This window comes from Takifugu rubripes, chromosome 13 (genome assembly GCF_901000725.2).
Source record: "Takifugu rubripes chromosome 13, fTakRub1.2, whole genome shotgun sequence".
Classification (NCBI taxonomy): domain Eukaryota; kingdom Metazoa; phylum Chordata; class Actinopteri; order Tetraodontiformes; family Tetraodontidae; genus Takifugu; species Takifugu rubripes.
In genome coordinates, this window is record NC_042297.1 from 2,524,087 (window position 1) to 2,537,480 (window position 13,394).

Below are 13,394 nucleotides of genomic sequence, written 5' to 3' on the forward strand. Positions count from 1 at the left end.
GAATTTGAGCCTGTTTGTCTTTAAAATAAATGGAGTGAAATGGAATTGTGCAACAACAATAGTGTCATCATTTTTAGTAAATAACAGATATGATGGTGAGATGGATATGACATATGCATCATATTTGAAGGGACATGTCATATAACTGTTGAAAGTAGACAGAGGAAACCCTGTTTAACTGGCTGGCAGCTCTTGTTTGCTCGCTACTTTACAGCCGCAGCTAATTATGACTACCTGTCGTAATTTGTGACTACTTTTAACAGCATGACTAAACACTGATAATTGGCTGAAAACTGAATCTGTTAAAGAGAAAAGACCATTTTCGACAAAAGGGATATCTCACCTCGGTGACTATTAATGTATATTTTCTTTTCCCCGGCAACATGTGCGTGGTCGTTTTGGTCCCCGATTGTTACCGTCAGCGTGCTGGTCACCGTCTTGGCTGGATGTCCACTGTCACTCATAATAACAGGGATGAAGAACTCTTTCTGGCGCTCCCGGTCAAATGTCCGTAAAGCTGTTAGCGTTGCTGTGCCGTTGAGGTTGTCCTGGAGGTAGAAGTCATTGCTGTGTCGGTACTCGGGGGGGAGGCTGAAGTGGAAGGGTGGGCCATTCTCAGGAGAGTCCCGGTCCAGGGCTCGGAGCAGCGTGGAGGTTTGGTTCAATTTTACTACCTAAATAATAGAAAGTGGAGGATTTATATGTATTTGGTATCAATTGCGTAACTAGTCCAGTCCAGCTCACCTGAGGTCCTGCGGCGTTTTCAAAGACAATGGGAGCGTATGCTGCCTCAAACTCCGGTCCGTTATCATTTACATCCAACAGGGGCAGCTGGACTGTGGCGCTTCCCGTTAGCTCGGGAACACCGTGATCAGTCGCTATGACAACCAACTGATGCTGAGATACATGCTCTCGATCGAGGGGCCTGGCCACAAACAGTACACCAGACTGGTCAATAGTGAACAGGCCATCCGGGTCAGAGTCCTCAGAGAGACTGTAGGTCATGTCACGGTTCTGGCCCGAATCGGAGTCACTGGCCACCAAGCGCGCCACGCTGGTGCCCACGCTAGCGTCCTCCGGCAGGGGGGCCACAGAGAGGAAATGTGGAATGAAGACGGGAGCGTGGTCGTTGTAGTCCTCTACCTCCACCACACAGTGCAGGAGGCTGGAGAAGTCCAGGTCCTCAACCTGAAACAGGAAGTAATTAAAGCCTTCCATTTGCTAAACCGCAAGACTTATGAGCCTTTTCCACTAGCACCTGCTCGGGTTGACTCCACACAGTTTTCAAGGTTTTCTATTAAGAGGACGAGATGCTTTTTAGTACCCACTCAGACAGGGGTCTGAAGTGTGCTGAGTAGAGCTCAAAGTGTTAATGAGTCCACTGATTGGCCCGGGGATGGATGTCATTGGACGACCGATGAGAGCAACTCATTCACAAGACCCAAACCCACCATTTTTAAAACCCAGAACCAGTGACCGTGGATTTCTATCCCTTATGTGAAGGAAATAATAACGACTACACCATGGTACACAAAAAAAGGTGCTTGGTGGCTGATAAAGAGAACAATATGGGAGCTAGATGGAGCAACCTGGACTGAGAAAGTCTACCAAGTCTGTGGTCGCACCAGGGGACATTAGAGAAATGTCCAGACACGGGGGTCCACCGAGGTCGGAGTGAGTTGAACAGAAAAGACTGGAAGTGACTCAACCAAATGGATGCTAGTCGCGGCACAAACACGTGAGCGCCGTGGGAGAGAGAGATAGCATCCTCAACTCAGCTACAGCGCTGTTGGAAACCTTGACAGAGGCTGGGCGGTGAGTTCTGAATGTATCTTCATACTGTAGGTGTTATTATTCCCAATGGTGGTCAGCTCGCTTTCAAAAACTGAAAGTAAATATCTAACTTTAAAACAGTTTAATGAAATCTTCATCACACGTAATATCTTGTCTTGGCTTTTGCTGGACGTATTCACTGAAGGTTATCACCTCAAACCCCATCCTCAAACATCTAAAATCACATTTATCTGAAAATCGACTTCACATTGCTTTCGGGATTTACACAGGAACGGGAACGGTTTACACAGACCTTCAGCGTCAAGTTGAACATCTGCTCGCTGTGCCGCTCATAGTCCAGCCTTTTCTTAAGCCTCAGAGTGCCTCGCTGCTCCTGTTTGTGACTGACAATGTAGAACTTCTGCTCTTGATCTCCAGCTACAACACTGAAGGTCAGTTGGGCATTTTCTCCAGTATCTCTATCCTCTGCCGCAAGTTCCAGGACCTTAGAAGAGGCAACAACGTTATATACATATACTGTAGTTTTCCATTCATCCACATCATATTAATCCTCAAAAGTCGAGCAAAGAATCATCTATTCAGTCTTCGCCAGACCTTCATGGATTAAAAGAGGACCACATTTCTTTGTCAAACTCTGTTGTACAAGAAATAAATGTGAATGAGGTTTTTCGGGGTGACAGCCTCATTATCCTAATGCTAGCACCGATGTCAATTGTCACTGATGTTTGCATTAGTCCTTTACAATCCTCTAATTTTTCTGGATATGCAAGAATGTCCAGGTGGACGACAGAGCTTTGACACACCCTCTGCATAGAGACGTAGCTCGAGTGTCTTTAAACTGGTACAATGGGAAATCTACCACAAAGGTACTGGCTGTTGATGAATATATGCATTCTGTCCCTTACATGTAGGAAGTTAAAGTCTTGACCATTTACATTCATACGTCAGCCACTACAAAACACACATCTACGGAGGCAGCGGTTCATATTAAATGCACATTTATGAAAAAACTCCTGTTTGATCTCTTGACTTGCCAGACGAGAGAGTGGAAATGATCCTGTATTGTCAGGACCTGGACACATTCCACCTTGACTAGATTGATGAAATAAAGGGAACCCTTAAAAAGACAAGGGCGAGTAGAAGACAAGACGTTCTTGATGCTTTGAAAGATTAATCATAAGCTGCGTCTCCTAGCTCTTAGCACATAATGCTGACATGCACTTTCTTTGAGAGGATGAGGCCATCTAACCATTAGAAATTAGAGGGACGGGAAAAGACTTTGATTATGACTGACCTCTGCGTTGGTCTCTGCATTCTCAGAGATCCTCACCACACAGGCGCGGTCCGTGAATCTTGGTGCATGGTCATTCACATCCTTGATCTGAATGGTAGCCGTCGCCGTTCCTGTCATCCCTCCGCCGTCTCTGGCCTCCACAATCAAGAGATAGGACTCAACCTGTTCTCTGTCCAGACCATCCATGGCCACACTGATGGTTCCTGTGCTAGGATTAATAGTGAACATTTCTGAGAAGGTAGGCACTGCTCCCATGTGGATGTTCGCGCTATCGAGGCTGCCCATTATCCTGTAGGAGAGCACGGCATTCTGGCCGACTGCCGAGTCGTCCAGGTCGGTGGCCGTCATCTCCATCACAGATGTTCCCACTATGGAATTCTCTGCTACACTTCCATGGCAGCTGGGTGCACAGGTGAAAACCGGTGCGTTGTCATTGATGTCCCACACATTAATAATGACATCGGTGAAGCCTGTCAGGCCTTCGCCGCCCTCGTCCGTGGCCAAGACCACGAAGCGCCAAACAGCGCGCTCCTCTCGGTCTAACGTCCGCTGGGCGTAGATCTTGCCAGTGACCTCATCAATAATAAATTCTGTCTCGGCACCTTGGCCGTGAAGGGAGTAGCGGAGGGCCTCCTGGTCAGCGTCCTTATCTGGGTCGGATGCGGAAACCTGGAACATCACAGGTGGAGTGAAACAGAGGGCTGAGCCTGTACTCACTGTTTAAGCACTATTTAATTATTGAAACGCTGCTGACTTGACTGATAACTTGATTGGAAGCACGTCTCAGCTCCTCTGCGCGGTTCTAACATCTCCGTTAGGTATAGCGATCGTCCCAACCCCCACCATTCCTGCCTCACTTCTGTCAGCGCCCTCCCACACTCATCCTCCACACATCAGCAGCAATTACACCCCAGGCAGCCCAAAGAGGTTTCCATTAAGCACATTAATTGCAGAGTGATGTAGAGACAAAATGAACTCGTGTTCTGTTCATAAGTATGAAAAAGAGAAATGGAAAGTGGAGGATAGAGGGGCCGCACCGGGTTGGCTTATAATGCACGGAATATCGTTTAAAATGATTGCTACATTGTGTTAAGTCTTGTTAAAAATGTGATGGCTGCATTTGGAAACGTATGCTGGATATTCAAGAGTGATGGAATACAGTATGAGATTGTGTGTTTTATTCATGCTGGCATCCAGCGGACATCCAGGTCACTATCTGATTCTACTACAGCACAAATCTATGACCACTTGGCCCTTTCTTTTCCAAAGCTTTCAGATAGATTCTTAAATTCTTTTCATTCACAGACTTCTTCAGCAAATCTCTTTGTGTGGTGGTTCCTCAGCTGGACTCTGATATCGTTCCAACATTTTAAACCGTCCAAATATCATTTGTGATAAGAACTGTGACCACATCAGATGAACCTTTGCCAATATATTTCATAGGCCAGCTTGAAATGTTAATATCAGCATTAAAACAGGGAAGGGGAACAAATACTGTGACCACAGAAACAATGATGGTTTGTACCTGTAACACAAAGACCGGGGGTCCATCCAGCTCCTCTGTCACACTGCCGTAATACTCATTCACAGTGAACACGGGCGCCTCGTCATTCTTGTTCACAACGTTTACAGCGACTGTTCCGTAATCTTCCCACTTCCCGTCAGAAGCCAGGACATGGAGCTTGTACCTGAGCAGAGGTTTCAGCATCGGCGTTCACATCGCTGCTTTCTCATGTCACACACGTTTCTGGTGTCCAGTATCACATTTACAGAAGAGACGGGGAGAATAGAGCTGCCGTGCAGCATCCATCTTCTCAAGGAGAGAATGTCAACATCTCACAAAGTTTCTGAACAAGACTGCACTCAAGTCTGAAGGCTCTATCTCTGCAGGGACTCTGCAGTCCAAAGATATGCATTTGTGGGATAGGTGCCTTGGATTGGTAGATGTGTGTGTGTGGTGGTCATTCTTTCTATGTTAAACCTGTGATGAAGTAGCGACTTTAGCATTTTTTTGAAATCCTAATGACTGATAATCAAAGTACACTAATGGCGTGCCCACCAGCCTGGTCTCATCGTTATCGGCTACTCTCTCAGACTTGGTGAATACATTTGCTTTGATATGCAAAACATCATCTTTATTACTTCAAAGTTCCTTAGGTCCAGAAACCAATAATAATTCCAACTAGCTCCGTACCTTTTGTTTTGTTCATAATCCAGAGGCTGGGCGACAAATATGGTGCCGACCTCTGGTTCTACATCAAAGACCCCTCCTGTGTTCCCAGATGTGATCTGGTAGCGCAGCTTCGCATTCCCACCTGTAGAAGAACAGAACCTGCATTAATTTCCACCTGTAGTGAATCTAATTCGCTGTGCGTAGTTTTGAAGGACGTCCTCACAGCTGTCAATGTACAAAACAAGTCACAAGGTCAAAAGAACAACAGGAAAATATCTTATAAATGGAGAGAAGCAAGGTTCTCTGAGGAAACTTCATACCCAAATTATATGCAGCGTGTTTGAGGGAATCAAGGCCCCATAGGTCAGTGAATCCTGGAGGTGCCCCATGACCCTTGGATCACATCCATGATGAGGTGGGCAGCTCAGAATGTCCACGAGTTGTCAGAGACCGAGTTGAACCGCATGAAACACTGTTGCGGAGAACCAAAAGCAGCCGCCCACTGACGCTGCCTATAGAACCCAGAAATCTGCTCAGAAGAATTTCAGAGTTTCCCCAAATCCAGCTGAGCGAAGCTTGTAGCTATAGACCCATTAAGAGTGGAGGCTGCACCTCCCCCCCCCCCCCCCCCCCCCCGGAGTTGCCATACATTTAACTTTGCTTTATTTGTTCTTTTATAAAGTTCTAGACCAACATTACAAAGTCCATTATGCACTTTACAAGGCCAAAACCAGCCACACTAAAAGGTGTTCTTGTAACAGATGTGGAGAGTTTGACACTCCTGTTATTACTATTGAAGGAGCATCACGGCCATTTAAGAGGAAAATAATAAATAAGAGTCTGTGTAAATTCTCAGTCATCCAGGTCATTGTATCCAAGGTAGTTTTCTCTGTCAACTGGACTGGGTTTCTTCTCTTCAAGAGAAGGAGGGGGATGATGCCACCATGCCACTGGGTTTCTTCTCTTCAAGAGAAGAAACCCAGTCCAGTTGACAGAGAAAACTACCTTGAATAAATAAGAGTTTATTGGTTTTTCCTTTACTGTACTTTCAGAAAACTGTTGGGCTGTCGGTTACATTTTAATGCAACAGTGACGGTGAAGTGGGAGAGGAAGACATAAACTGGGCACTTGTGCAGGTGCTGTAAGTCCAGGCTCAGTCAACGCCAGACAAAATAGTTGCTCAATGCTAGACAGTTGCTAATTGCTAATAGTAGCAGGCAGGAATATGGCTGCGCCTATCAGGGCTTTCAAATTCGAGCCTGAACGCAACCAAAGTGGGGATGAGAGTGAGGGATCGACCTGGGTTCCTCCTGTTGATAACCTGGCAGGCACGGAAGCTGGAGTCGGACATGGTGGATGGCGTTTATGTGGAACCTGCGTTCTCTTTCCTACCGACAGGGAGTTGCAGGGGTTACGTATAACACTAATCTCTTGATAGATTCATCATTATCAAAAGTATGTTACTGCTATCTGGTGCTGAGCTGTGGTCAATGCAAACACTCAAAAGAGAATGGCGAAACGCACTTTGTTCACGTGCATTTTCCATTTACTATTGCCTGGAAAACTGAAACCTAACGTCGCTACCTTTTTTGCCTTTTGACTGGAACGTTACACCAGAAAGTGTGTGTGTGTGAGTCAGTGTGTTGAAATGGATTTCAACTTTATAGTCAACAATTTGACTTGTTACTGAGGTGTCCACACAGAGGGAAGAGTTCATATTCTGAAATGAAATAGGATTTTTGGGAGGAGGGAGGGGGATGATGCCACCATGCCACATCTGGTAGAAGAGCTTTTTTTTTGTTGTGTGCTCATTTGCAACGTAGTTGCTGGTTTCATGGTCCTCTCATCAGGAAGGTCAAATATGGTTTCCTTTGCTTTATTGACCGTCGGGATGAGCAGATCCACCATTCTTAAAAGAGAAATGTTGATGTCTCTGTGGTGCCGACGGGGGTGAGAACACATGAAATAATAGCAGACACCACCTTGTGGCACTCTGGCAGCTTTTTGATCTCAACAAGGGAGAAAGATTTTTACCTGCTTCGGTCTTTGGAACGACTTAAACTATTAAATGAAGTCGTTTAACTGATTGACAACAAGATGAGTGTCTATTAAAAATGACAGCGGTCGCTGGTGAGGTGGACGGTCCTCAGTGCTCTGCCTCTTCCTGTACACCATGAGGGCTTTCATTTTCTATGGTTTTTCATAGGGTAATTAAACTTAATGAAGTTTAAATAAAGATTTTCCCTGAAGTCACTCCACTCCCTCAGTAATAAGGGAGTTGTGTCCTCGTGGGGGCTGTAGTCTCAAACAGGGGAGGCTGGCACCCTTTTTGGATCTTGTGGAGTTGTGCATTCCGAGTCCAGTAAATTAAGCACATAAGAAATTGGTTTCCGTCTTCACTAGTAAAATCTGAGATGGGACTCAGCTCCTGTTTATGTCAAAATAGCTGTCAATCAAAAAGAATTCCGCCTTTCGACTTATCCTTCGACTATCAGGCGGAAGGCCATGGCCGAGGCCAGCCCACCACTCCGCCCCCCCAGTTGCCAAGCGTCCAGGGGAAGGACAACGTCTCGGTTTCAAAGCAATGACAAATCGGCCCATGCTCGCGATCTACGGGCAAAACCATCGATGCTGCGGGACCGCGTGAGAAGTTACGCAAGGTTTATCGAATCAGCTGACTTTTGACTCCCACGCGATGTGATCCCTGAAACGGTAGCACAACGTTACATATTTGATCAGTTCATATTCGACATTTTAGGGGAAGCTGAGCTGCCTCAGTCACCTGATCCGATTTAGGCTGGAACGCTCCAGCTGGGTTTGAGACAACAACCCCTCAGGATTTCCACACTTTTTCAGTCCACCCCAGCGAAGCTTTGTTTTCAGGCTTAAATGACTTCACATGGGTTTTGGACGTGGGAGCAGAGCTGAAACCGGGCCGAGAGCTTCGGCTGGCAGATAGCGAAGAGAGGATCGCTCCAAAATCAGCTCCTATGAATTAATATTCAATTTTCTGCTGCTTCTTTTTTTAATTGAATTTCGCAGTTGTAGCCATAAACACGTCTTGGTGGCAGCAATTATTTTTCAAATAATATAAATATAAAGTGATTTCTTTTTACATATTTAAGTGGGAAGCAACTGTTACGGACGGGAAGATGAATAAAATATGGACACTTTCCACATTTAAAATAAAACAAACTGACCAATTCCTCACATTGCTGAGGGACAGCTGATTATTTTTGCTTCCTTTTGTAAATAAAGTCCAAAATTCTGACCAACAACGTTTCCCTATCAGGGCAATTACTGGAGCTGAAGTCTGCCTCTCAACACTTTATGGCTCGCTCCTCATAATGATATAAAAGGGAAAAAGAGAGCTCTGAAGACGAGACGGGATCCACGGCTTATTAGCAAGATGAAAGTGAAGGAAGAAGAAAAGAGTATGCAGTAATCCAGATCATTTTGTAGCGTCTGGCTGTTGGCATTTTTAAATGAGACATTAGGGGATTTGTGCAATTGTGTCCCCGACTCCTCTCTCTGCCTCTTCCTCTGTTTTCTTCAATCTTTTAAGTATTTAGAAAAAATGTTGAGCCCCAAAGGACCAAAGTAGCAGCTTAAAATGTAGCACAACTAGTAAAGTACACAAAGAATATGTGTTTTCCCAATCGGACCAATTTTAAGTCTTTATTTCCCTGTAGGAGCTGTGATGAATTAAACTCTCTCTCTTCCTGTGTGTATGTCACTCTCCAATTCCCCCTCTCTCACACACACTCACACACTCACATGCACACACAGATGATGCAGATAAAGCCATCATGCATGTCACACTTATCAACAACATCCCATCTGGAGCAGAATCCTTTGTGTCTGTTCCAGCGTCTCTTCAGATTTTTCTAATGTTAAGCTGCCAGAACTCATCTTCAATTCTGCTCTTTTCCCATCGCAAATTCTAAATATGTTTGCAGCTAATCTGGCGCCAGTTCAGCAAACACACAACCAAGGGAAGAAGCCTGTGTTGCTTCAGGTAGTTACATTTATAAAAATGACGCCGTATTCGATACATATATGCTTCCACTAATCAACCCTAAAAAATGCGGAGCCGGAAAAAAAATCCTGAAATGGAAAACGTAAATGTCATCGCTACGTTGTATAAGATGAGACAACAGAGCCAAGAGAGCGATAACAGCCTCCACCGCTGGTTGTCATAGTAATGAAAAGGGTTCCTGTTATAGCTGTTTCTGGGAACAGACGTTGTTCAGAAGCAAAACAACAACAACAACTGTCATGTTTAAAAGTGCACCGGAGAAACAACCACACAGATAAAAATAGTAGATTAAAAAACACAGAGCTGACCCAGTTGAATGGTCAAGTCCATTAGCTCATGGCAGCATTAGATTAGCATTTGTATGGAGGTTTTAATGGTCTCCTCATACCTGCTACTCTCAGGGTTCGAAGCCTCCATGAATGGTGTGGGTGGGCTGCTATGGACTAGCACCCTTCGCTGGCTCAAGGACTGCAGGATTCTTCTTTTCTTCATAACGTGACCCCCAATATAGACGTCCACTCACCGTCTTTCCCTCCAGCTCAGCATTGTCACTCTACAGCCCTCCGTCCTAGCTGTCTCCGCGGAGGCCTGCGCTTCCTGTCCTTTCTTGGACTCTTTAACTTTTGATTTTGTTCGGAATAATAAGGAGGTGCTCTCAGAGCGGACTGGTCTGCGGCAGCATCCATGGGAGGCCGGGTTATAACTCAACCCTCTTCTTCTATGTGATAAATCATCATTCTGCTCGGATCAACCTGATCTCCTTTATTGCACTTGCAGTAACGTCATTAGGGCGAGTTGTTGACCTGCTGGTCACCTAGCCTGTAAGTCTATTTTTATTTAATTTTAGAGCTTGACCACGACTGAATGAGGGGTCCTTATCCTTTAAGGTTCTAGTCCCTCCAAACATGATTCATTCACAATAGTCTCAAGCATAGCTGCTCTTCGATTCCCTCTCCCCTGCTGGTATATATATACATTAATACCATTGTTTGTGTCTGTGAACAGATGCTTAATAACACTCTGAACCCATAAACAGAGGCCTTTATACAGCTGCTGTAAAGTCTGTGAGGAAGGAGGACGCCAGCTACCTGATGTCTGTGACACCAACATCTCTCTCACCAGGCAATTTGTTTCCTGCTTTACGTTTTTTTCCACATTATGATGTGGTTTCAGTTTGGTCTAACTGATCTTCAGGTTGATAGAGTCGCTTATCTAACTTCTCCAACCATGTGTGAGAGGATGATGTTGACCCGTGTGTTGGTCTCATATTGCAAACAGCATTACTGTAGCATAAAGGATGAAAATAGAGACGACCAAAAGGTGTCAGGAAAGTTAAAACCAATGTTCTCTCCTGATTTCACCCTGAATGTCTGTTGATGTTCTCGTGCAGGAACAACAGAGAAACAGCAGCACATTTTAGTGCTTTATGTGCACTTGTTTTTTTTCTTTTTACGACAATGACTTGAAGTGAGCTGTAACCGGTTCATTATTGCGCAGCGCTGAGTGCCACGATGAGGCGACACTGTCTGTAAGCCGCTGTTGATCTCTAAAAGATTGCTGTTGACTTATCGTCGCGTCACTTGCTGGTGGATGCAGCCCGTGTTTGTGCTTCATCCTTCAGTGACTTGATCTTCCAAGGCCACAGACTTGTGGAAACGCTGCTCTCACTTCATGGTTTACATGTGACGTTTGGACCGATCAAAGAGATGGACTCTAAAAAGCCCCCCCAGGTCCACATCCTCAGCTGTTAGCGGCTGCACGCGGCGATCAGCGTGATCAGGTGCAGCCCTCCACACACTTCTGCAGAAGATGCTGGGTTGGTTTGAGCCTCTTTAAAGCTTTCACAGTATCTCTTTGGCTTGTGTCCGTCGTGTCGTTTCCGTTCAAATGGTTGAAGGACTTCACTTGTCTTTTCTAGCTGCTACACTTGCAGGTCAAAGTCTGATCAGCACGTTCATTATTTAGCGTGTTTTTCCGTCCTTTCACACTTTTCTGTTCAACTTTGTTTCACCACCAGACTTTTGAATTGCGGGACTTCTAAAAGGTCTCAGAGTGGTTTTACTTTAATTTGCCTCAGCCCTCTCTGATGATTTCTTTTTGTCTGTCAGTCTTAAACAAAAAAACATCGAAAAAAAAAAACTATCTCTGGTTCATAACTCTGACGTCACCAGAGCTTTTAATATGGAAAAAAGGAAATGGAAAAAAAAGAGGCTCTAATCTTTTTTCCTCCCTCTCCATTTCTCTCTGGGGGTCATTAATGATTAATATCAAAGGGAAGCTCCACATAGAATAATAGAGGTCTGACTGTGGCAACAAGACTGTGCTGGGGAGGGAATAAGGTGGAACACACACCACTCATGAGTAGCTAACATCACAGCGGCGCGTCAACGTTGTTGTGAATACAGAAATAATATAATGCGATGATCTGTGGTTGCTTTTCTTTCAGATTTTCCAGATTTTTAAGGTTTCTTCTTTGAACATCATCAAATCATTATTTTCAGTCAGCCAATGTGTCGGTCTTGGGCCTTCCCCTTCCATCATTTTAAATGAGTGCCCCGCCAAAATAAAAGCTCATAGCGCTGTTCAAATATTTAAAAGCAAGATTTAAACAGAATTTTAAAAAAATAAAATAAAAACAGAAACAGAACTAATAGACATCTCGTTTGCCTCAACATTGTAGGGGATAGAAAAACTTTTTGGAAGTGTTGCATTGTGGGGGATGAACTTTGGCGGGTTGAGCAGGTTTTTTATGCCCCCGCCAGTAAGACTTGAATGACTACAAATCCGTGCGTTTGACGTTGAGGGATCCTTTTTAAAAAAAATGAAATGGTGGTCATGTCGAATAACATGTCTTTTGTAGACAAAATGAAAGAGCAGATCCACAAGCGCTGCGGTAAACCTCGAGAAAAAAAGCAGCAAATTCCACTCGTAGAAGGTTGGGATGCACAAATACACAACTAAACACGCGGCTGCTTTTTCTCTGCCCCTCTGCAACAGGTTATTATAATCGGCTGCCTGCGCAGAGGCTGGCTTGAGGTCGCACATTTCTGCCTGTCTTCTTTTTAAACGAGGGTCAAACAAAGCAGAGGAGTAAAAAGAGTATTTAGGGCGACAGAGAATAGAGACGCTGCGGCAGCGTACTGGTGGAATTTGGAATTGACAGCGTCAGCTCTTCACATCCACACACGTCCACATTGTCTCCCACGTGACCCACCTTCATCCCCGTCGTTGGCGCTGACGGTGAGGATGGCAAATCCGACATCGGCGTCCTCGTCCACGTCCACCTCATAAGACGCCTGTGCGAATGCCGGCTTGTTATCGTTCACGTCGCTGATAAAAACGCGGACATACGCCGTGTCTGAAGTAACACAAACACAAAAGATAAAGAATGAAATACGCACAGAGAGACAGCAGATATCCGCAACAACAAACATTTTTCTCTGCCCCTATAGCAACAATTTAATCACCTTTCCCCAGCTCGGCCATGCTCAAAGAAACACAAAACCATCTTTTTTCCCTCCTATCTGTGGTGCATCTTCACAGTTTCAGCCTGTTTTATCATTAAAGCAGGCTGGTTCTTTTTCTCCTTCAGCCTCCAATTGCAGACTGAAGAGGAAAACAAAGCACCCTGGGGTCATCAGTGAAGGTCTGCTAGTTGAGAAAGCAACAATCTTCAGCTCCTTTCATATTGGTATCAAAACAAGCACAACTTGCTATACACGGATCTAGATGTGATGAAATATTTAAGCCTGCGGAGGGGATGGTATATAGAATATGAAGAGAAGAGAAAGGTAAATAAAGGCACAGAGGATGAAAACAGTGGATGAGCAGACCCTCCTCACCCCGCTCTTCGGCTAATGGTGCATGTTCGACCATGTTTTGACTCTTTCATCACTCGTCCGGCTCCGTCTCCACAAGTAGGAGATCTTGTTTGGAGTAAAAGTTCTGTTTCTGGGGGTTTTCTGCAGCAGTCAGCAGCCTCCAATGTGCAACACTCTCGCTTCTTTGGAGGACGTATGGATGTGTAGGGTTAAAGCCAGTGTTTCCATACCTTACTGGGACATTTATTTTCTTCGGGGGCGACGCTTGAATAG

General features: G+C 45.0%; 1 protein-coding gene across 1 annotated transcript in view; it reads right to left on the reverse strand.

Moving 5' to 3' along the window:
* The window catches only part of LOC105417221 (neural-cadherin-like), a 166,302-nt gene that overhangs the window by 63,520 nt on the left and 89,388 nt on the right, over window positions 1–13,394 (reverse strand). Inside the window, exons 16-22 of the mRNA XM_029846556.1 lie at window positions 12,515–12,658; window positions 5,283–5,403; window positions 4,614–4,776; window positions 3,089–3,757; window positions 2,087–2,278; window positions 745–1,188; window positions 344–674 (exon numbers count right to left, since the gene is read on the reverse strand). Coding sequence (XP_029702416.1) covers window positions 344–674; window positions 745–1,188; window positions 2,087–2,278; window positions 3,089–3,757; window positions 4,614–4,776; window positions 5,283–5,403; window positions 12,515–12,658 — 2,064 coding nt within the window. The remainder of the gene's footprint in view (window positions 1–343; window positions 675–744; window positions 1,189–2,086; window positions 2,279–3,088; window positions 3,758–4,613; window positions 4,777–5,282; window positions 5,404–12,514; window positions 12,659–13,394) is intronic.